Source organism: Crocodylus porosus, unplaced genomic scaffold (assembly GCF_001723895.1).
Source record: "Crocodylus porosus isolate Cpor-Errol unplaced genomic scaffold, CroPor_comp1, whole genome shotgun sequence".
NCBI classification, from domain to species: Eukaryota; Metazoa; Chordata; order Crocodylia; family Crocodylidae; genus Crocodylus; species Crocodylus porosus.
In genome coordinates this window covers 3,555,998-3,580,155 of record NW_017728918.1, presented here as the reverse complement: position 1 = coordinate 3,580,155, position 24,158 = coordinate 3,555,998, and the positions used below count along the sequence as shown (strand labels likewise).

The 24,158-nt window shown below is 44.3% G+C and overlaps 2 protein-coding genes across 3 annotated transcripts in view; one reads left to right on the top strand and one right to left on the bottom strand.

Moving 5' to 3' along the window:
• Positions 1 to 210: 210 nt before the first annotated feature.
• CENPQ (centromere protein Q) lies at positions 211 to 12,649 on the bottom strand. Of its 2 annotated transcripts, none has more exons than XM_019537144.1 (9): positions 12,504 to 12,649; positions 10,500 to 10,655; positions 9,728 to 9,782; positions 7,841 to 7,958; positions 7,257 to 7,325; positions 5,021 to 5,150; positions 1,648 to 1,767; positions 1,337 to 1,414; positions 211 to 932 (listed from the first exon to the last, which is right to left on the bottom strand). In XM_019537144.1, exons 1-9 carry the CDS (start codon positions 12,630 to 12,632, stop codon positions 804 to 806), a joined length of 984 nt encoding a protein of 327 aa, XP_019392689.1. In that variant the 5' UTR covers positions 12,633 to 12,649; the 3' UTR covers positions 211 to 803. The 2 variants fall into 2 exon arrangements, with proteins under 2 accessions (XP_019392689.1, XP_019392690.1); XM_019537145.1 differs by lacking the exon at positions 12,504 to 12,649 and adding an exon at positions 12,023 to 12,150.
• Positions 12,650 to 12,658: 9 nt separating this feature from the next.
• The window catches only part of MUT (methylmalonyl-CoA mutase), a 31,535-nt gene continuing 20,035 nt past the window's right edge, over positions 12,659 to 24,158 (top strand). Inside the window, exons 1-5 of the mRNA XM_019537143.1 lie at positions 12,659 to 12,679; positions 14,113 to 14,509; positions 18,553 to 18,920; positions 19,405 to 19,562; positions 21,404 to 21,575. Coding sequence (XP_019392688.1) covers positions 14,146 to 14,509; positions 18,553 to 18,920; positions 19,405 to 19,562; positions 21,404 to 21,575 — 1,062 coding nt within the window. The 5' untranslated portion in view covers positions 12,659 to 12,679; positions 14,113 to 14,145. The remainder of the gene's footprint in view (positions 12,680 to 14,112; positions 14,510 to 18,552; positions 18,921 to 19,404; positions 19,563 to 21,403; positions 21,576 to 24,158) is intronic.

The window sequence follows — 24,158 nt, the reverse complement described above, 5'->3', positions numbered from 1 at the left end:
AGATGAGTACACAACTTTGAGATCAGAGATCTGCACAATAATCTGCAATTATTCCCAGCCCATATCATTTGAGGAAAACCAGGTGCAACTGTCTTTGTTAACAGTGGATTGAGAATGTAAAGAATCCTGTCCACCTAATAAAATGAAATGTTGATCCTTTAACTTTGATTTCCCACATAGGCTTTTGATTTACATTTCAATAACACTCAATTTTGTTTGAAATAAGGACATTTATTGTGGATTAGCAACTACTCATTAAAAAAATATCAGTTACATGGTTCGCCTTAAAAAGGGAGCATTAAATCCTGTTTGAAGTGAACGTTGGGCTCATATGAGATGGTAAATTTACAACCCTGACAGGAGAGGTCTGATACAATGAGACAGAAGTCCTTGCCCACAAAAAAAAAAAATATTACAAAACAAAGAATATTAAGAGCTAGTGAAATCTGCTGTTTGTCCATCAGTTCTCAAGATGGTTCTCTAAAGAAAAAAAAAGGCTTTCCAAAAAGGTAAATGTGAATTTTAACTGTGTTGCATTAATAAAGCCAACATATACACTGTAAATGTCTACACGGACAGATTAGTTCTGCTTATCTTATTCCAGTGGGAATGCAGCATATCAGTGGCATCCCACTGAGCACCCGTCAACATATTTTTCTGACATTCATCTGATAAAAGTTTGACTAAGACACCTAGTTATCATACAAGTTAAGTCTTTAGGAGCAAAAATCATTGTTACAGGACCAGCATTTGTTAGCACAAGATAAAGTCATTTTAAAGGCAGAATTCAGTGTATGAATTCCTCAAAGGGAGTCCACTTTTTCATAGGCCTGTTTAAGCAGACTCAACATGTTCCTCATCTCAGCTGAGTGCTGGATGGTATTCAAGTTCTTCAAAACTCCTGTCTGGTTTGGGATCTTCAAAATCTCCTCCTAAAGAAGGAAGAAAGAAAGGAAATATGAAAAACATATGAGGGGAACACAAAACAGATTTATTTCTATCAGGGGTTTCAACCAATCAGACTTTCAACCAAGACAGCCCCATATACCCCAGGGTCAAAAATACAGAAAGCATAAATTATCTTTACTTAGCACTTAAATAGGAATAGTTCAGGAGGGACCATTTCAGAAACTACTCTCCGTGGCCATAGATGGGTCAAGCTGATTGAACTTTACTTGAACCATTTGATGGAGTATTCAAGCACAACTATACTGCTCTGGTTAGGAGAGAAAAAGTGAAAACCACTCCTCCCGAGGGGGCAAAGTATACAGTTTCTGTTGTTGCGTCCTCATTGCCAGAAGGGTGTCTGAAAAGATGGTGCCCTTCCCCTGCTCACCTGCAGAACGGGTGCCTCCAGACTGTTCGTTGGTAGCTCTGGGAGGTTGAGCACACCTCTGCCACTTCTCTGGAAAACCTGAAGGCCAGATAAAAATCAAGTCTTCAAAAACACGTTTGTTTTCATGCTACCATCCTCTTATTTGTTTCATCTTGAAATACAGACATGCCATTATGAAAGTCCTGGAAATAATCTTTCCTTATCCCAAAGAAGTCTCCCCTAAATAAGACTCTCAATGAAGACAGCTTTTTTCTGGAGCTGGTCAGAACAACCACTCTGTGGCTCATTACAGCAAGTTTTGCTATAAGTACCGATTCAGCCTTGTTTTCCTCTTCCTCTAACTTGCTCTGGAGCATCCGAATTTTGCCCTGCAGACTCCGAATATTCTCATCTGCGTGCTCTGCTGCTTGCACAGCTTTCTCAATTTCTTCCTGGGTCAAAATGGAAAGTGGAAAATAAGCATATAAAAAGCCAGCAAAGCATTCATACACCAAACACTATGCTAGGATTCAATCAAGCATGGCCTAACTTTACCTTTCCTAGACACAGAAAAAAATCTGAACAATCAAGAAATAAGAAATCATTAAAAGATCATCCCAATATAATTCTGAAGGATCAGGAAAACAGCTCTAAGAACTGGATGCCAATTTCTGTGTTTGAGTCAGTGAACAATGGAAGAATCAGCTTCGCCCTCTCCCAGCATAGCTTCACGGTTAGGTACAGCTGTTCCGACGTGCCAAACAATGCTGGATACAGCCTTGCTTAAATGCCACTATAAAAACCATCTTACATCTAGACATTTTTTCTGAAGGAAACCAACCAGGAAAAAATATTCTGGGAATCTGTAAATTATATTTTAAATAAGTTTTATGAACTATGGGTGTTAAGTTCCAAGACTCTATGTAGAGACGCATAGCTTTTTTGACTCACAATGACAGACAAACTGAGCCTATAACCTATTAGCTATAGTTTAGAGGTACAAGAGTTTGTTGCCAACCCAAAAATTCAGGTTATTTCTAAGCTGAAAGTTAGACATAGTCCCAGGCCCATGTTCATACCACCCACACTGTAAACTCTATCCCCATATCCTGGTGCAGGTCCACAACAGCTCCATCAGCTCTCTTCAAACTTCCCAGTAAACACACATCAGCCACAACGCACATCCCTCCATACATAAGTATTTTATGATGTGGTTGCAACACAGCCACACGCTGCAACACATGAATACCTCAAAACCTTCAGTTACTCATTCACAATGCCCTGCTCCTGTCTTTCAGTCATTTGGCTCTAGTCCTCTTCCCTTTAACTTTCCAGCAACTAGGTTGTCCTTTTACTCCCTGTTCAGTGTTTAAACTCATATATGTTCCTTACAGATTTTTCCATAGTGATTAGCACAACCCAGGGCAATCCCTGCTCTTTAACAAATGCTATCTCATTTGGATGAGATGCTGGCTGGCCTGAACTGCATAACCGAATGATTTTGAACATATGGAAGAACAGGAAGCACCACAATGATATCTGCAATAGTCAAACACACAGCATGTTTGCTCAGCTAAGCATTCACTAAACCAATATTCAGGGCTACTAGCCCAAAGTTGTGAAGCACTTCTACAAGGCTGCTAGAGACACTAATCAGCTGGTCCAGTGATACCCCAGCTACATAGAAATGGATAAGGTACTCATCTGCGTGTCCAAGCACTAAGCTCCTGCTTCCCCTTACCTCATTCAGAAAGGGGATTCCTAAGTGGCAAAGAGGCAGACAATGATTACCAAATTGTGCCAGAATGCAACTGTTGAAAGAAAAGACTCTGGGCACAAGCATGACATCAATGGACCATAGCATACTCCATGAAAGCCAACTAGTGTCACAAGTACATACCTGATACTTTCTGATAAACAGCTTTCATAGCAGCAAAGCAGATCACCACCACTGAAGCCACGGTCGGTCCCTCCCATACCTACAAAGCAATGTGCCTCCCCTACACTGCACTAGTTATGCTCCAGAAATGCAGTTCTGTGCTTGGAGTTAGGTCAGCAATGGCAGAATGCACCATTTTGGCCAAATCTGGTTTAAATGCCTCCCACTCTCTGTTCTCTGATGGCCTGCTACCATTTGCATCCTCTATAAAGAATCCTGAAGACCACTCCAGGGCATCTTTGTAAGACTAGCCTGATGTATAAGCACTTGGGCTGCAATCATGGAACACCCCAATGGATCCATGGTTCAGGCACACTGCTATAAACATGCTTAATGAAGGTACATGCTAGGCTAACAAAGTTGCATTCTATAAGGGCCACAGTAACTTCTGCCCTAGGCTTGTGGCACAAAGACAACTTGATTGCAAACTAATTCCTAAAAGGATCCCATGCTGCATAGCATAAAGAAGTGTGGAAGACAGCATAGTGCTTCTTGGAACTTGCAGGCAGTGCTATAAGCATGGATTTGGTATGTAATGTATTAAACACCATGCTTGAGTGATGGGTGGGTAGCATGAGACAGACCCACATGACAAAAACTCAGAGGAAAAATCTTTAGGAACAGCAAACACAAGACAAAGTTAACATTAACATCACTATTTGCTTTGTCATTTAAGTAAATAATAAAGGTAAAACCTTGGGAAAGAATACATTTCGATCAAATCACATGCAATGGGAGCAGGCTGGGTTTGCCATGTGTTTACAGAAGCACTTCTACACTTTTTGTTGGGAGGGAAGAAAGTGAAGGAATACAAAACTTCACAGTGGGTTTGTCCCACAAAACCAAGAAGGGATACCTCTTGCTCACTCTCACTTCTAGGAATGAATAGAGGATGCAAAAATCCAATGGAAGCCAGACACACAACTCAAAGATATTTCAGAATCTTCCTGCTTAAGGTGCTAACAAACAGAAAAACCTCCCTCCTCCCTGCCCTACACCACAGGCTGTTGATCTGTCCAGTTACCCAGCTCATCTGTGGAAGGTCCAAATTGGGTAGATTAGCCCCTGGAGCATGAGAATATGGAATAATCCAATCTTCATATAACAACTGTTGCTAATAAGAAGAAAGGCAGGGAGAGCTTTTATGGTCAACATGGTCTGAGTCCCGGTGGTCATGAACGCCATTTTGCCAACATTCACAATGAAACTTGATGGGCAGAAGAGAGAGAACACACTGTATATTCTGTAGCCCTCCTGTGACACTACACGTGCCACATTGCATGCTCATCTCCAAAGTAAATAGGGTATGAAATTAAAAACCTCCCTGTAGTTTTTGAAGGGATGAGAAAACTGAAGTACCAATCAGTCAGATCAGAGGATCACCCTCATGAAACCCATCTATATTTCAAGTTCATAACCAAATACCAGCAGGAAACAGGAAAGATGATTATTAGTGAATTTGCTTCAACTCAAAACATTACAATAAGAATAACGTCACATCAGAAACTTGCTCAGATATTATCGTGGTACAAATGAGAACAAATTTACAACGGACCCGATAAAGGAGGTGAACAAGAACAGAATAAAACGAAGAGATTAAATCTCCTTCTTTTCCCAGAAAAGCATATTCTCACCAGTGCATTCTCCTCCAACCCAAGTCGATGGTGCTTCCACTAAAAATTTAGCATGTAATGAGGAGCACTACCACAAGGACAGATATTCTTTATTCCCTTTTCATTCCCTCTTTAGTCCTATATTTCCCTTACCTGCAGTAAGGCCACAGACTTTTCATTGGATGTGAGCTTCTGTTTTTCCAGCACCTTGAGGTTCACTACATTTTTCAAGTTGCCCAGCTTCCCCGAAGGCACCTTTAGGTTCTTGAAATGTCTCTGTAGCCTTGATTATAATAAGGAAAGCACAACTCATTGGTCACTTTAAAAAAATGAAAAGGTAACCCACAAATAACCCAGCTGGGGAGAAGTAATATTCATCAGCAGCCAATTCCGGAGCTGCCATTCCTGAAATAAAGTGTCCAAGATATTTAACCCAGAAACAAATGAGAGAGTACAAACACAGAATGGAGAGCCTAGAACTTCAGAGGTCTAATCCTGGCTATCAGACTCATGAGCCTTCTGGTCCCACTTCAACTGGCTGAATTTGCCATCAGTAAGAGAGCTAATGACTATCCCCAGGTCTTCATTAGAATTAACTAATGTCTTTCAAGTACAAAAGATCAGCATTATTATTTAAACCCTGAAAGAGAAGTTTTGATTGATTACTTGATTTTCACTGAGGATTCTTATGCATAAAACAGGTTTCCTGCCTGAGTTTGATATGAATGCCAAAAGGTCTAGTGATTTTGCCCAGGTCACAACATGAAAAAGTCTTTTTAAGTAGAAATGAACTGATATGAAACAATTTTCAGAGTTAGTACTTGCTCAGACATCATTTTATTATCCATGAAAGCCCAAACCCTCATTTTGGGCAAAGGAATGCAATTTCTCATAAAAGACTTTGCCTTTTTAGTACTAAATCATTACAAGTCTTCACTGAAGTAATTTCTGGTTTTAAAAGTCCAGGGTGCAAGTCAGAGACAGTACTGTAGCCAAGTGAGGACCAACCTTTTTGGCCAGCATGCCACAAATCTGCCCCACACCCTCCGCAACTGCCACTCCAATTGTTTTTCCTTGACTGAACTGCTGCTCTGCTTTCTGGCCCCTGCCCTATCTCCCACTCTTCCTTCTTCTCCCTGGTCTGTGCTCCTTACCTGATATGCTGCAGTTTTCTGCTATCTGCCCTATCTGCTGGTTACATCTTTAACCAGTCTGCAGCATGCCACCTGCTGGCCACCCCTGCTGTAGTCAATGTTCTTAAAGACATTGACCTATTTCAGCAACATATTGCCTCTGTGAAATATTTACGCAGGCTCCCTATAAAATTTTGCAATAGGATCTAAGTGTCATTATTTACATTAAATGAATACTAAGTTTGTGCTGGTTTCAAATACTATACCCCCACTTTCAGTTACAGAGATCAAAATAAGCACAGCCGTTAAGTGCTTTCAGTATAAAAGACACTAGATACTAGGTTTGGCTTGCGGCTACGTTCCCTGCCTATGAACCTATTTCTAAGTAACGTCTGAACTATTCCCACTTTTTGATATAAGACTAATAGCAATTTTATCTGTTTCCAAAAGGGGAACATTTCAAATGAGTAACCCAACACCATAACTCGTGCCTTTATTAAAGATGGTGCACGGTGTAGAGATGCATGACAAAACAACTTCTTCAGGCTTTAAAGGAGCCATTGATTTCGGAGGCATACAGGACACCTACGGTACAATTTACATATAGGCTGACATTGCACAATCCCCACTGAATTCAGTTGAAGATACGGAAATTAGCACTTCTGAAAAAACAGGCCCAAGATTCCTTAATTCAGCACCGCAAAGAGAAAGACATCACTTTAAAAACTTGTCTCTTAAATGTTTAACACAGAAAATGTCACTTCTAATCCAGACTACTGTTTCGAGTCTAATATTCTGCTTCTGATAGTAGCCAAAAAAAATCCCAGATCTCTTACTTGCAAAAAGAGTTTGACAATAGCACTTAGATACTATGTCAAAACACTTGGCATTTATCCATCCCTCTCCATACATGCTAATGATTGGCAACATTAATTTAAGCCCACTTACTGAACTCCTTGTATCACAAAAGCAGACTGTCATGAATTGCCAAACTGAATGTCTTGCTTTCAGATACAATTCACAATTCTCAAACATGGAATTTATGAAAGGAGCTCCCAGGAATACTGCTTCTATAATATGATTAGAGTGAGTCCTGATACTCTGAGGAACTCCTATACATCCTTTTCAGGGGATGTGCTCTCACAGCAGTGGCTTTCCTTCGCCAAATGATGACCGCCCTCCCCCCCATTGCCATTAAAATGTTACTGAGAGCACTTGACTCTCTTCTGACTTCTTCTTTATACCACATTCATTACCTTTCCTTCAAGAGGTTGAGATGCTTTTGAATATCTTCTTTTTCTATTAGTTCCTGACTCAGAATAGATCTGGAAGAAGGTAAAACAGTTACTTTCTATTACAGAATCTATGAAAGAATTTCCTGGAATAAATATCCCAATCACTCCTGTCTGGCATGATGGACTAGCTGACTATTTCCATTAAATTAAACTGCTGACCTGCAAGTACAGTGTGTTTCACTGCTAGTTTACTTGGGTATGCATTTATTATTCCATTGACCTCTTCTGATAGCTGTGTCTGCAGGCCTCTTTTCACCCCATGTTGAGCACTTCTGAAGGCCACATTTCTGTACTGAAAATAATTTTGCAAGACACTTTCTAAACAAAGTATTTCAGGTAGAAAGGATGTTATATGATCCTGTTTAAAATATTCATCAGCTAGTGGCACAGTTCAAAACAGTTTCAGAATTTCTTTTTAACTAGTATGACATAAAAGATTTTATTTTACTGTGTGGAGAAACAGAAAAAGAATATTCCTGGTCTTATATTATCGAAACCCTGGCTGAGGAATTAGATTCAGTGGGGCTGAAATGTTCAGCACTTACAGTATTACTGAGTCCATCATCGTATCCAAGATCTCCCTGCTGCTTTCTGAAAGAGGCTGCCATTCTGCTGTTTTCCTAGTAGCTATTTTCACCCTTTTTGCTCTCCCAGATCCCATTTCTGTTGGTAACAAGAAGACAGGGTGAGAAGAAGATGCAATTTGTCAGGCTTGGATAGAAAGTTGTATAGTAAATCACTCAGCTGAATTCGAGTGACTAGGCTATCAACTCGTAAGTAGATTTTCTGCCCCAAAAACACAATCCTTAACCCATCAACATTAGCAAAAGTATTTATTATTTATAAATTCCCAGCTATAAACTGTGCAGACGATGGCACAGTCCTTGCCCCAAGCAGCCTCCATTCTGAAGTGATTAATTATATTAATGAAAGGATTAAAGAGTAAGCAAAAAAGAGAAGCCATGCCAGTTACTGCTCCCTAGCATACCCGCTTCCCAGCTCTATGAAACATTTCAGCTATGGATACTCACTACATGGGAGACCCAAGTTAGATTTCCAGCCTAGGTCTCTAACCTACTGGCGTAGCAAGAGTTGGAAGTACTTCAGAGAAAGCACTATTTTTCCAGAACAAGCAGTGAGTGTTTTCTGTCCCCTAGCTAAGACTTCACCAGCTGTTCCTTAACCAAAGTTTTAAAGGAAGGCCTTTCCTTTAAATTAAAGGATTAACTCTTTTTTTTTTCTTGCATTTTATACATTAAGTACACCAGTCTTCAGTCAAAAGGATATTGAGTACAACTCTATGACACAGGAAACCAAGGAATCGGAAGCAAGATAAACATGAAGACACTTCTACTCCTTAAAGAGACAAAAGGCCCCACCACATACCTACGTACATATAAGATACGTACCTAATTAAGATATTTTTATTCTTCATCCTTCAGAGAAAAAAATCCCTGCAATCAATCTTATAAGCAGGGATCTGGGTTTTCCATTTCCCATGGAGTAAACCATGGATTTTACCTTTTACCAGAGGCAAACACGAATTTCTCATTTCACTGGAGAAGCCTGCAGATTTTGCAGTTTTGCAACAAGCCCCTTGCAAGATGGCAGCGTTCCAGCCTGCAGGGGGCTGGGAGGAAGGCGAAGGAAGGTGGTCAGGCAATGGATGCCATGCACATGGCCCCAGGCAGCCTGGACAGCAACTCCCTGAAAAGTGGGAGTCAGAACTGAGCCCCTGTAAGGAGGGAGGGAGGGAGTTGGGCAGGGCTGGCACTGGGGCTGCTGCCCAGCCAGGCGGTGTGTGGGGCTTGGGGCCATGATGTGTAGTTGCAAGGCCCCAGTGGGGAGTGTGACGGGGCTCCCTGCTGCAGTATGCACTCCCAAGGGACAGGGAGGACTTGTGCAGCACGCCTTCTAAGCTGCACGGTGTGCGCAGCCATGCAGGCATGTCTGCCAGCGTGGCATGAGCGTGCTTGTGCAGCCATGCACACCACACAGCTTAGAGGGAACACTGGACCTGTGCCCCCCCAGATCTGTGCGTGAAGTGGTAGCAGGGCAGGCGCAGGCGCAGGCTCCCCCCTGCTGCCCTACCCCGGGGCCTCTGCAGGCCAGCGGGCACAACCTGGTGCAACAGGGAACAGCAGAGCTGCAGAGAGGCTGCTTGCCGCTGCAAGACACAAGCAGGGCCAGTGGGCTGGGGGGTGGGAAGTGAGAGGCACAAACAGGGCCGGGGGCTGTGGAGGGCCTTTAATTATAATCACAATTTTGGGGTTTAATCAGAGTAGTTGTGATTTTTTATCAGGGAAAACCAGGATCCCTTCTTATGAGTTACACTTCCTGTTCCTGGTATTGTTTCAGAGCAAGGATTTATGGGGTGAAAAATACAACACTGTGCGCAAGATCTGTTCATGGGGAGAAAAAAATATTGGTACCTTCAGGGGATTGCTCCCTGTATTGCTTTCCTCTCTTCTTAGCTGTCTGTTTGACCTGGTAAAAAAAAGGAAAATTTACACTGGAGCCATGCACATCTAGCAAACATTCTCAAATTACATATTTCATGCACGATTTCCAGGCCATAGACCACACCTATCTTCCCTGTTCTCCAACAGAAAGTGAAAACAACTCATAAACCACCTTAAATCCTCCTCTTACAGATGTGAAACTAGTGATGAGAAAATGCATGGTCTTACCACTTCCCATTTCTTTTCAGCAGCAGCTGGGGGTTAAACAACCCATAAGACCAGCTATAAGGTGCAAGATTTCTCAGATATAAAGTTATTCCCATCAATATAACATGACTAGCCAGAAACAGCAAACTGTCTCCAGGGAATGACTGGACTAAGATTGTACTGCTCCATCCAAACAGTCATTATCCAGTTCTAGAGTACTGAATAGCTCATCAGCTTTCTATTTTGCTAAGGACTGGGACAACAGTGCCCTCTAACGGCCTAGGACATAAAATGGAGATGACTACTTTTTCCTGGCTCAAAAGATTTCCTTGTTTCTTTTTCAGTTACTCAAGTTCTCTCAGGAGGAAGAGCTGTCCATTCTGAAACGACTGAATATCTTGCTCACGATCAGGGGCCCCAATGCATTAAAGCACTTTCCACACATCCCGTTAGGCTGCACACCTCAAGAGACACATGGTTTCTTCCCTCCTGAGCCCTCTTACTTCTCTGGGTTGTTTGGCCTGAAATTACTAACCTCTCCCTCTTGTGTCGGTTTCCTTTTTCCTCCATCTGTTCCTTTTCTTTTGCTGACAGTTTCTAAGGGCTGTTGTAATTTACTCTTGGATCTTGCTGCTCCCTCTTCAGCTGATTTTCTTGCCTTACTGGCAGGAGCAAGATGACGCTTCATGGCCTGTAACACAGCAGATAAAGCCAAAAAACCCACCAGAGATTATAATGTGCAAACCACACGCCGTTCAGTAACAGGCGGGTATGTTCTATGTTGAGTATAGCATAGAGGTTTCTCTAAATGCAGCCATTCTTTGACAACTACCTGGAAGTACTGTCTTCTGGAGAAGTTACTGAATACTCTGCAACTACTTTTAAATCCCTAAATCCACCAGCTACTATTTCTATTGGACAGAGAATCAGAAAACACTAACAACATCATCCATGATCTCACCAGCATGTTACAGGGATGGTATTCTTAATTCATGACACCACTTCCCACAGCAATGACTGCTGCAATGAGGGAAATTAGGTTACTATTTTGATATATTGCATAGTGTCAATCATGACATTTGTTTATTCGTTAGATTTACCATATTCTCTCACATACCACACACTCCAAAATACAAGCCTTGTTTGTGAAAAGCAAAAGTGAAAAAATATTTTTTTCCAGGGTTATAGCTAAACAGAGCAGGGACGGAGCCTAATCTTCAGCTGACTCATCTTCCCTTTCTTGCTTAACTAAAGCTGAAATGCTAGCTGCTGCTGAAGACCAATCTCTATTGGTTTATCTATGATTCTGAAAAGAGCTAGCCTCCAAGACTGTGAAATATGGGAAGAGAAACGAGGGCAACTACCAGACAGCAAAATTGCCTTAGGAAATGTTAACTCGATTGGAGGAACCTCAAGACCATTGAAAAGAAGAGAGTAGTATTAACACCTTTGGAGCAAAGAACACGACATTAAGGCAACGGACTTTATACTTGGATCCTTCTGTAAACAAAGAGAGACCCTGGCACGTGCCTATCTTGATTGTACCAGGATGCAACCCCTTCACCGCCTCCTCACAAATCTCCTGCTTTGGTGCTGGCTGCACTACTCCCTGTACCTTTTTGTGTACACACTCCCCATCCACGGCCCAGCTGAGTCCTAGGACCTCCCGGTCAACCTCCTTTTGGCCCTAAGCGAGGCATCTATCTGACAAGCACTGTCCACTGTATTGTGCTTGGTGTCCCTGCTTGGTAAACTTATTTTAAACCTTTGACCTACACTCCTATCCCCGTTTTGTTTTATGTTATTCCCAAAATTCAGTTGGGGCATAGTCAACAGCCCCCTAACACAGGCCTGGGGGAGGGTGGCACTAACCGTTGCCCTGTGACGTTAAGCCCACATTAACTCTATGTCTCTGGACTGGGTTTCACTAGGCAGTGTCCATTAGCCCCCCGGACTCGTGCAAGAGCCAGAAGACATTGGCCACTGCATTGTGCTCGGTGTCCTCGCTTGCAGCACGTGGTTGTCACCTTTGCCCCCCACCGCCACCACGGTTTTCACCTTCGCTGCTGCACAATTAGCCAACTCCTTAAATAACTGGGGGGAGTCCAGCAGGTTCTCTGAGGGCTGACAGCTACGACTCGCACGTCAAACAGACCCGAAAAGCAACACGACGGGTGCTGCAGGACGAAGCAGCCATCAAAGCCTACTCCAGGCAGGACATTAGCTGTGCAGCTACATGCTGATTTGGGGAGGGAGGAGCCGATTTGGGGCACAGGGGGAAGGTGTGCATGGGACTTGAGATGGTATAGTGCACGCAAAGCCCTCTAAATCACATGGGGCGGTGACGTCACGGCATCGAGAAGACTCCAACTCCCGGCGGGCATCGCGCCGCGCATGCGCCCTGCGCAAAGGAGGGTGCCGGCGCATAGCATGCTGGGAGCTGTAGTCCTCGTCCCCCCAGGTCTCCTACCCCCCACCGTTCACTGGCAGACACCTGTCGCTGACCCCTCGATCCCCCCCTTCCCCCCCGGGGACTCACCGCCAGGCTCCCCGCACACCCACCACCTCCCGCTGGGAGCACGAATCGTTGTGAGAACGGTTTTCCCGCACTGCTCCGCGCATGCGTGGCCTTCCGGATGCGCCTCCGCCTGCAACCGTTGCTGCGCATGCGCGGGACTGCTAATGGTGTCTGCAGCCTGGGCCGCGACGCTGCAGGTACGAGTCCCCGTCAGTTCGGTGTAGCCCGCCGGAACAACGGGCGGGAGCGTCCTCGCTGCCTATTGGCTGCCCCGCTGAGGCGGGGGGGGGTTCGAGAACCATTTGTTTAGCCAATGGGGGTGCCCGAGACACTGGGGCTCTGCTGGGTGTTGGCGGGAATCCTGCCCCTCCGCGACAGACGTTGCACCGAGCCAAATCGGTTAAGGCTGAGACTGCGTTTAACCAGGTTGATCTCAAACCGGTTTCAGCTATTTTGAAGCTGATTTACATGCGCTGAACGTCTGTTCTGTGACGGGTTTATACCCGCTTGTGATCGATTTAAACTGGTTTATGGGTAATGTCTGTCCCTGGCACTTGAGTCTGAAAGGACTGAAACTTAAAGATTGAGATGCGGTCCCTACCCTAAGTGGTGCCCGGATACACATTGCACATTTTCTAGCTGGCTTTCTGGTTCCCCACTGCCCGTTAAAAAATGAATTGGGATCCTTTTCGGTGTTGGGTTTGGTGCTTGAGTGGCAGGCTCTTCTCATCTCCACCTTTTCGGGAGGAGGGCAGTCAGGCATTGGAGCAGGGAATCTGCAATTTCTATCTGTAGAAAATGTCAAAAGCAGGTTAGGCAAATACCTGGCTGGGCTGGTGTAGTTAGGCATGGTCCTGACTTGAGCAGGGCGCTGGACTTGATGACCTTGTAAGGTCCCTTCCAGCCCCATTTTCCTACGATCCTGTGACTGGTGTAATGTTCATGATAAGAACTGAGATGAGCAACGCTAAAGGATTGTGTGTTACCAGGGTATGGGGAGAAGAAGAGTTTTTGCTCCTTTGATTATGCTGACCCCAAACAGGAAAATCCATTTCTCTTCAGGTTATTGCAAGAGTTGCATCTGGGTTAGGTATTGAGGTGTGTTGCGAGGAATGAAGTCATTAAGGCAGCTTACAGACATTAACACCCACCCCCCCCACAACAATGGCACTTTACTTGAAACTCCACGTGCCCCCATACTAAGTCCAGCACATGCCCAGAAGAGGCATCATGTTAGTTGGACTCAGTTCACCCAACTTCTGTATAGATTGGGCACTTTAACGGGGCTTTTTCGGCATTTATACAATAGCTGATTGAATCAGCTTTAGTTAAAAACGCCAAAAAGCCCTGCTGAAGTGCATGATCTATGCTGATGTTGCAAAGCCAGGCTGAATTAATGCGCTGCCTATTCTGATAAAGCACTTTTTTTTTGTTCTGTTTTGTTTTTCCATGTCTGTCAGCGCCGTAAGTGGTTAAAGCAGGTGTTGGCTTCTTTTCTGGTTTCTTGTCAGTGACCTGCTTTCTGACTCGAGACAAGCCAATTTGGTGCTCCGTTTCTCTATTTGATATGTTTGCAATGGAAAGTATTTACTCTTTTTTTTTTTTTAACTGGTCTTTCTGATTTTCTCAGCTCATCTGATATTGGTCACCCACAGAACCAGACATGTGGAGAGTCAAAGATTGGCCCTTGCGCTTCTGGCCCCGCCACTCCATACAGATGGCGGGGCTGGGAGCTTCCCGACTCATGACCCGCTGCCTGCACCCAGAGTGGGCTGCTATAGCTAAAAAGCAGCTGAAAGGGAAAAACGCTGAGGAGTTGATGTGGCATACTCCAGAAGGGATCTCCATCAAGCCTCTATACTCCAGCAGAGACACAAAGGACTTTCCTGAGGAGCTGCCAGGTGTGATGCCATTCACACGGGGGCCATACCCCACAATGTATACACACAGACCGTGGACCATCCGCCAATACGCTGGCTTCAGTACGGTAGAGGAGAGCAACAAGTTCTACAAGGACAACATCAAGGGTAAAGTTTAACCTACCCAAGTTAGAGAGGAGAAAAAGATGGCCTGTAAAATGTCATTGCACAGGAAACCAGTATGATTATTTAGCCTCATATGGACTGAATTCTGACAATTTTTGTTGTACCACTATTTTAATAACACCTAGAAACCTTTGTTTCATTTGGCTAATGAGACAGAGAAAATTTATGTTGTGAATGTAATGATTAACTTTTAGCTCCTGCCAATGTAAAGGTATTAATCTAGCTGTGTGCCAAGCTTAAGTTAGCAAGGAGACTGCCAAGATCCTGGAACAAGTGTTGTGACCATGACGGGGGACAGATTTGTGGCATAAAATCAGTTAAACTTTGTGAGTTTCACTAAAGCTCTTTCACATTAGTGCATCCTGGCACTTTTAAGTTCAAACATCATAATGTATATTTCAAACATACCGGGAATGTCTACATTTGATGCTACATTGCCGTAGCAATGCACTACAGTGCCATAGCATCGGCTGGTACAAACCATGACACTGTAGCAACATGCTCCATTGCTTCAGTGCATCACTACAGCAACATAGGGGCTAAAAATGACTGTGAGCTGCTAGTATGACATAGTAACAGCTGTTACTGCACCGTCATTTAGTACTTCCAAAAGGAACTACTAAATGATGGCACAGTAACAATGGCGTTATAGGGGTATATGTAGATGTGCCCACTGTGCGTTACTAGGTAGGCCAGTTTCCTAGAAGTGACATTTTCAGTGACTGAATTTACACAATTCCAAGACCAGAATTTTTTTCTCCATTTAATAAAGAGGAGAAACGCCCCTAGTCTTGGATTTGAGCATGAGGCGGTGGGGGCTCTGACCCTGGAAAAGAAGGAATCCTGGAAACGCTGTACTTACCATTTACTGTGTTAATCTTCTTGCAGCCATAGCTGTTGGCTGAGCACTGTAACTTGTGTCAGAAGCCACAAGTAAGCTGCTGGTGGTATCTTGTTGAGGCTTGTGATGTGGAAACAGCACTTTATTTCCAGGAACATATTAAAGAACTGCTTATAGCAAAGAACTCACAGTATTGCTACTGCCCTTGCAAGGGTCTGGGGCCTAGGCGTGTAAGACAGAGTAGCTCCTTCTGGACATAGAACAGGGGTCGGCAGCGTATGGCCAAATCTGACCTACAGATGGGGGACTTCTGTAGCTATATTGATCTGGTTCAGGTCAGGCGGAAGGGCATGTGGAGGGCCACTTTGCCCAGCAGCTGTATAGGGAAAGTGGTGGCAGCATCTGGATCCTAGCACCCACCTGCTTTTCACCAGCCCCTCTCTGACCCAAATTGGGTCAGTTCAGCCTGCAACCCGAAAAGTTTGCCGACCCCTGACAAAGGTTGAGGAAGTGTGACATACCAGGAAACGATCTAGGTGAGACAGCTGGCACCAGAACTTCTTGGTTCCACACTTCCTGGACACACTGTATTCCCAGGAGGATTTACTCTGTTACACAGTTGGACATGACCTTTTTTCCACCCTGTGTTCCGCTTTCCAAAAACAAGGTGTGTTTTATTGGGTGTGGGAGGAGGAAGTTGTATGCAAGAAAATAAGGTATTTAAATGATACAATATCATAACAGGCTGGATATTGGATGTTACTCGGTGTCTATACACATGCCTCCACTTTTGGGTGGAATACAATAGCTGTTGTCTCTCACCAGCTATTCAACCCATCACTTTTGTGAGGGAAAGTGAGTAATGATTTTTTTTATTAATCAAAAAACCCAAAGATATCTTTCAAATTAGTCATCTGAAACTGCCTCCTTTGTGTCTTAAAATACAGATCCTGTTTGTATCTGATTATTATAAGATGTTTGCTCCCTTCTGCCCCCCCCTTTTGTGATTTTTTTTTCACTTGGCTTTTCAGTGTTAGTTAATATAAAACTGATTGGGATTACATTGTTAACAGTGTTTAGGCTTGTATATATTTAGTGCTGGAAACATTTAATCTTTTAAGATTTACAAACAAATTATTCCTTAGATTTTTTTTGCATGAATTTTCTGTGCCTAACAAGGGTGCACCATGGAGCAAAAAAAATCTATTTGTATACAAGTCTTTAAGTAGTTTTCTGGTCTAGTGGTTGGAAGATGAATTTGCAGTCATGGGTTCCCTTGCCTCTTTTTGGCTCTGTCACTGGTTTATAATGTGACTGTCAACTCATGTCTGAATAGGTATGTTACTGTGGAACTGTCTAACAGATCCTGAATCTTGCCTGATAAATTGTAGACCAATTGGGAACACTGAGGCAAAACTTTTGTTTAATGGCACTGGATTCTGAAAGAGCACTTGATCTCTCTACACAGTCCCAAAACTTTAGGATGATCCTGTCAGCATGATCTCCAGGGATCCGGGTTTTTCATTTGCTGTGGAAAAATGCAAGTTTTCTCCTTTTAAAGGAGAAAAATGCAAGAAACTGTGGGTTTCCCCTTGCAGGCTGGCAGCCTTCCAGCCTGCAAAAGAGCTGCTTAGGGCTGGGGGGAGTGAAAGGATGACTGGAGGCATGCACATGCACATGGCCAACATACAGCCGGGCAGGGTGGTGGAAGCACCTCTGGCACCTGGATACAGGTAAGTCTGTGTGGGGGAGGGGGGTGGTTGCAGGGCCAGGACTTGGAGACTGTCTGGGGGCTTTCATGGGGCATGTGTGAGTAGGTGGTAGGAGTACGTGGAGGGAATGTGTGTGGTGGGGGAGGTGTCCAAGCAGTGGGGCAGGGGGTCTGAAGCAGCACTCAGTGCTGCTGGTGAGCCCAGATCCGTGCTGTTGCCAGCAAGGCCCATCCAGAGGCAGCGTGGTGCAGTGTGTGGTGCCCCAGCTGCTGCCGGTGGTTCTGCATAAAGTGCATTGCATGCACCTCATGCTGGAGACGATCTCCCCCTTGTCCTTGCAGACCACCATCCTGTGAGTCTGCATGGGGCTGAGCAGGGCAAAGGAAGCTGAGGGCCCCCCTCCAACAGGGTGGGGATAGCTAAGGGCTGCCGATTGGGAGTAAGGGGCAATAAGTAGAACAGGGGACTGTGGGTCAGGAATGAGGGGCACTATCAGGGACAGGGGCTACAGGTCAGGAGTAATGGGCACCGGTAGAATAGGAGGCTGCAGAGCAGGAATGAAGGGCACCAGTGGGGTGAGTGACTGTGGGTTGGGAGTAAGGGGCAACAGCATAGGCAGGGCACCAGCATCATGGTCGTTCAGCGCCACAAAGCAGTAGAGGGACAGTCACAGCTGGCCCCACATCCTGATGAGTGAAGGAGGCGGCGGGGGGGGCTCTGATTTTCCATGGCAAAAAATAGTATGTATTGGTATTTAGATTTTTTTTTATAATGATTGGGGCATTGGTAGGCTTCCAAATCACTTTAAAATGGTAAATGTATCAATAAACCATTGTGTTAAATTGGCATCTATATATATAGTGGTGTTTCATTTTCATTGTGGAAAAATGCAAATTTTGGGGGTTTTAATTGGAGAATTTGGCAATCTTTAGTCACAACATTTACAGTTTTTAAACATAGAAAGACCCCTGATGATCACCTGTGAAGTAAACAAAAGTGTGCTTTAAATTACCATCTGCTGTTGTGCCCAGGAATTGTGGGACTGGCTGGAATGTGGAGAGCTTAACATTTTGGATTTAAATTATGGTGTGTCTTCTGGCTGCTCCAGAGCATTGCCTTTGTAAAGCTATTAAATCTCCCAAATGACACTTCACCATGCAGCCTGTTTGTGCTGCCAACTAGAGTCATGGCAGCTCCATTGTATACAAGACCTTTCATGCCTCTGAATGAGGTTATCAGCATTTGACTCGTAAAGTGTTGGGGTTTTTTTCATTCTTTCCTACAACAGACACTGTACTGCATCCATTTGAATTCAGAACATTATGCTCCAAAGAAGTCTAGGGAGGGGACACAGTGTGACACTACAAATTAGATCACGCCACACCCTGACTATGAAAACTAAATTAGACTCAGTTCCTAAAGCATGCCTGTTTTAACTGTTGTAATTCATCTTTCTTTTATGGGGAACTCAGCTGGCCAGCAGGGATTGTCAGTTGCTTTTGATCTGGCAACCCACCGTGGCTACGACTCAGACAATCCTCGAGTCCGCGGTGATGTTGGAATGGCTGGAGTTGCCATTGATACGGTGGAGGACACCAAGATCCTTTTTGATGGAATTCCTTTAGAGAAAATGTCTGTTTCTATGACAATGAATGGGGCAGTAATTCCTATCCTGGCAATGTTTGTTGTAACTGGGGAAGAGCAAGGAGTGCCTCAAGCCAAGCTGACAGGGACAATCCAGAATGACATACTGAAAGAGTTCATGGTGCGAAACACTTACATTTTCCCTCCAGAACCATCAATGAGGATTATTGCAGACATCTTTCAGTACACATCAAAGGTATCATTTTATTGTAATTCACTCACTTCTACTACTGTTACAATAATGAACTGTTTATGCAGTGCACAAAACACTTTTCAGAACAAAGACACCACAAGAGCTATTAACAAGCAATGAGAGGATTGGCAATGGAATGGGATTGGACAAGGGTTACAGTAATAAGATTGTGGAATTATTTTTCAATGGGATATGTACATCTATTACTATGCAAACGTTATATATGCTATTTATGGATAACAAAGAAAATTGGAGATTTGGGAAGGGCTTGAATGATTAAAGGAGAAAACTTCATGCATAGGGATGCTACTCTAAACATAGAGGCCAGCACAGAATAAGATATTCTGCTAGTTGGAAACAATGGGTAGTGGTGAAGGTTAGGGCCAGTTGTGTAGAATCTCGAACACAAGGACAATCATTTTATTTTTGAAAAGCAGAGCAAGGGGGAGCTAATGAATCTATAACTGTTGCTTTTTTATTTGTACAGCATATGCCAAAATTCAATTCCATTTCTATCAGTGGGTACCATATGCAGGAGGCAGGTGCTGATGCCATTTTGGAATTGGCTTATACTATAGCTGATGGTTTGGAGTACTGCAGAACTGGGCTACGGGCTGGCCTAACTATTGATGAATTTGCACCAAGGTAATTAAAATAAACTTTTAAGTAAACTATAAATAATCTTTAAAATAGCTTACTTTTGGAAACTGAATAAAGGTACAAAGCTAATATACTTATCGTGTGTTGACTACCTGTTGTATAACTGCAAAGTAAAGGGAGTGGTACAATGGACGCTTAGGACATTTATACACATGCTCTGCATTCCTTGGTAACCACTGATTGGAACAACTTAATTAACAACTTTTTCACTAGTAAAAATTTGTACTTCATGTATCTTGCCTCTCCTAATCTTTGCCTCACTTCTGTGGAAGCATAGAAGTTACAGATGGTAAAAATTTAAGTAGATCAACCAAGACATGGAGCTGGACCAGGTTGTCCCACACTTCATCTGCATATACACTTTTTTGAGAATTGCAGGACTTGTGACAAGGAAATCTAGTTCCAGTCATGAGTTGGGGGACTAATTAGCACATGGATCCTTTGTTGGGTGGTATCTCAAGTACACACACATACTGAGCACTTCTGAGCTGAGGGGTCACCATGGCTTGAAATGCTAATGACTCTGCTGGGGTCTGGCAATATATGATAACTCATGAAACTTGAACAGTATGATAAATCATGAGACATTTGGCTCTGAAATAATATCATGCATCGTCCCTATTGTATCTAAGTAGGTGCACAAGTTTTGCTTACGAGTATGTTTTTGGAGTTTCTGTGCTAAAACTTGCAGCATTTTCAAAAAAGTAAAATGCATAAATTCTGGATGAGCTAAGTTTATGGGAACCTGCAATAATTTGCCTGTATTCATGTTATTGCGGGTATGTTTATTTCAAGGTCAGTGTTTTCAATTTTGCCTCTCATTTCCATGTGCTCAGGGAGAGAACGATCTGACAGGAGGGGAGAAGGGGCTGCAGGGGAAAAAAATTGGAGGGGCGGGGAAGAGGGCAAGGGGGCTATCTGAGGGCCTCCCCCAATTTATTTTCGCTGCTGTGGCAGTAGGAAAGGGACAAATTCAAGGCAAACCTCCAATATTTAGATTGTGTAACTGGAAAATTATAACAAATTAATACATTTTCCATATATAGAATCTAATTATTGTGGAGTTGTCTTATATTTAAGGAAATATACTACGCCTTCCAGAAGATACTATTTCACATAGTCCTTGTATTCTATAAATATAGGTAGTGGATTTTTCACTTGTATTATTGTTGCCATTTTGATGTCCCAGGAAAAAAAATAGACTTGGGTTCACTCACAAACATAGAAAATATTTAAATTTCCATGGACTGTCCTGCTGGCAGTTAGAGTTTGAGAGGGTAACTTATTCTTCACATCTGGTCTAAACTTATCCCTTTTTCTAGAAATTGATTTGTTTTTAAAGGCCTCACTAATTTTATTAGGAAATTCTTATGCTAGTTAAATCCCTCAGCTCACCTGCCTGGTAGGTAGTTTGTCTGTTTATATATAGGGAGACTGAGGCAGAGAATGATCTTATGGGGTTTTTTCCCCAAACTCATCTGATTCTACAGTAGAGAAAACTATAGAAGCATGGAGAGCTCATTCCTGGTTTCCCACCCCAGCCACTAAGCAGTTGAAATTGTGACTAGTAGAAAGTGCTGGGACCATTACATAGCCTACCAGTTGAAAATAACTGTCATTGGAGCTATGTAGCTGAAAGGCCTTGTTCCCCATTTGTCCATGGATGAACCAGGGACCCATTTCACCCCAGTTATTTGGGCATATTTTGGGCGCACCATGGAACTTACTTGATTAATTATTCTCGCATCTACTGGAGAATTCTAGGTACTAGCTCATCACATATTATTCTATACAATTAAAGTCCTGTTCGTGTACTCTTATTGCAGACTTTCCTTCTTCTGGGGAATTGGTATGAACTTCTACATGGAAATAGCTAAGCTAAGAGCTGGGAGACGACTGTGGGCTCACTTAATAGAGAAAACATTTCAGCCCAAGGACTCCAAATCTCTTCTTTTAAGAGCTCATTGTCAGACCTCAGGATGGTCACTCACTGAGCAGGTTGGATTTTAAATTTCAGATGACTTCCAAAAATGAAATCTTCCATGGAGTAAATCAGCTCTACCTATTGAATCATGTATGCTAACCTGTGTATCTGTTCAGTGTTTTTCTTGACATGAACAGTATAGAAAATCCTAATAGTTTTGGAGCTCTGTGGTGTTCTGTGTGGCGTAGGATGGCTTTGAGAATGAATTTGAGAGAGCCAAATTTCACTTATTTAAAAGTTTGGATTACTTTGTTCTGGAAAATGTTGGTATGTTAAGTGTAGGGAAGTGAATAGTTAAATTGATCAGCCCACTGATCACTGATTCTAGTTTACTGGTTATTGTTAGCCCAGGCCCAGGGCACAGTCCAGGTGGGAAGAGGGAAGCCCTGCAGTGCCCCAGCAAGAATTGGAAGCAGAGAGAGAGGAGTGGGGAGAGGGTGGGGTGACTAGTACCTAATAACTAGGCTCTGGGGACCCTGGTGCAGCTGCTTGCAGCCTCCCTGCTATGAGCAGCCCAGGTTCCAGGAAGGCACTTGCTGCCCACCGTTGAACCCATCCTGTTTGTGGCAGGCAGTGGGGAGACTGCAAATGGCTGCACTGGGATCTGTAGACCCTAACTATTAGGTACTAGTCAGGCTATTAGGTACTCTCCGTCCCCACTCCCTTTTGCGCTGCTGCAGCTGGCCCAGGAAGTTGTACGCTGGTGGCTGCAGCAGGCTGGTAAAACCCCTCACTTGCTGTTGCTGCCCACAGCTTTCTGGGTAATGTTGCCTGCTTTGGCCCCCGGGTCCCAGTGCAGCCCCTTCCCCACGGCAGGGTGGGAAGGGGCAGGCATCAGACCCGGGCTCTCCTCCCCATCTCCCATCAAGCCACAGACTGGAGCATAGCATCACCGCACCTGTCCCCATCCTTGCACCCAGCCAGATGCAGTGTTTTCTGTTGCTACAGCTGCTGCAGGGCCTGGCAGGAGCAAGGTGGAAATAACTGGGTGCAGGAAAACTCCCCTGGGCCTGTGGCTCAGCCCCACAATGCATCCAGACCCAGGCTCAGAGAGGACCCATCTCCCTGCCCAAGTTGTTGTGACAGACAACCCTAGGGAGCCACTGAATCCCTACTGTATCTCGGGGCTGGAAGCACCCTGCTGTTGCCGGGCTGGGCACCCTGCTGGCTGAGTCAAAGTAGCCCCATCTGGGCCAGGTTAGGAGTTGCCATACTGATTAATCTTTTAACCATTGTAATTACAACAGGTTAAATGGATATTTCTTTAATCAGTATTTACATTCCTAGTTAAGAGCCTTCTGTTGCAATTTGTTTGTGGTTAATTATATCCACGCAGTTTATCTCTGAAATGTATGGTGTAGGCTGCACAAAACAGTCTGACCTTACTAGTAAAGATGCAGCAATACATACAAGTTACATTTTTCACATGATCAGTCCACTGAAAGCACTTTATGGCCATGCCATAACAAACATGCACGGCTGCAGGGCACTCTTAAAGTGTCTGATCAGATGAAAAATTAACCCTCAATCAGATGAAGGTGCTCTGTTTTAGAGCACCTTAGGGAACTTATGTCCCCTCTGGTTAATTTTTCACACATTCAGGGCTGGGCTGATGCAGCCCAGTCCCATCCCCAGGGCTGTCAGCAGAGAGGGAGGGGGAAGCCAGCAGCACTGAGCTGCCACTTAGGCTTTGCCCAGCCTGAGCTGGGGGGGTGGGGCTAGATTGTAGGTGCCTGCCCGCCCCCCAGTCTCCCAGCTGGGTACTGGGGGGAACTGGGCAGGGAGCTCTCATCCACACCCCCCTTCAGCTCAGGCTGGCAGCCCTTGCTGTTCCGCTCCTTTCCACCTCTCCTGCTTTGCTGAGCCCGACCTGGAAAGGATGCGGGGGGCATGTATTGGAACCCCCTGCCTCGCGAGCCCGGCCTGGCTGCCCCCCCCATACCGTAGCTGGGGAGGGGGTACAAGGCTGGGGGGGCTCCTATCCACTGACCACCCCCCTCCAGCTCAGGCCAGGCAAAGTCCAGCTGGCAGCTAATTCCTGCTGGCTTCCCTGTCCCTCCCTGCTGGCAGCCCGAGATCTGGGGGGATTGGAGAGAGGGGCCACTCCTCACTCTTTAACTTGCTGCTTGTCTGCAGGCAGGTTTGATTTCCCCATGCCCCCCACAATAGGCAAACGTCTGTTGTGGGGGAGGGCTATCTAACTCATATACATGTATAATACAAAGTGCCATGAGTTAGATCTGGGAGCATCTGTCAGCACCCTAGACATCTAACCTCCCCATACAATGCCAGAAAAGAATTTTGTTCCTTAGACCTTGCTGGCAGCTGTGAATCTTAGTGAATACAAAACTGCCTGTACTGGCAAGAAATTTAGGAGAGGGTTATGTCTTAAATCCTGCTCATCACAAGGGCTTACGCACCTAAATCTTGGCTGGGGGTGGTGCATGTGTTACGCTGGGTTTCCCAGCCCAAGACCCTTTCCTGGATTTAGATGCCCAAACTGTCTCTTTCAAAAATGGAGCCAAGAACTTTCTGTTCTTTTATCAAAGGTTAACGAGAATTGGAGGAGGTGTTGGTCCCCTGCTTTTGCACAGTAG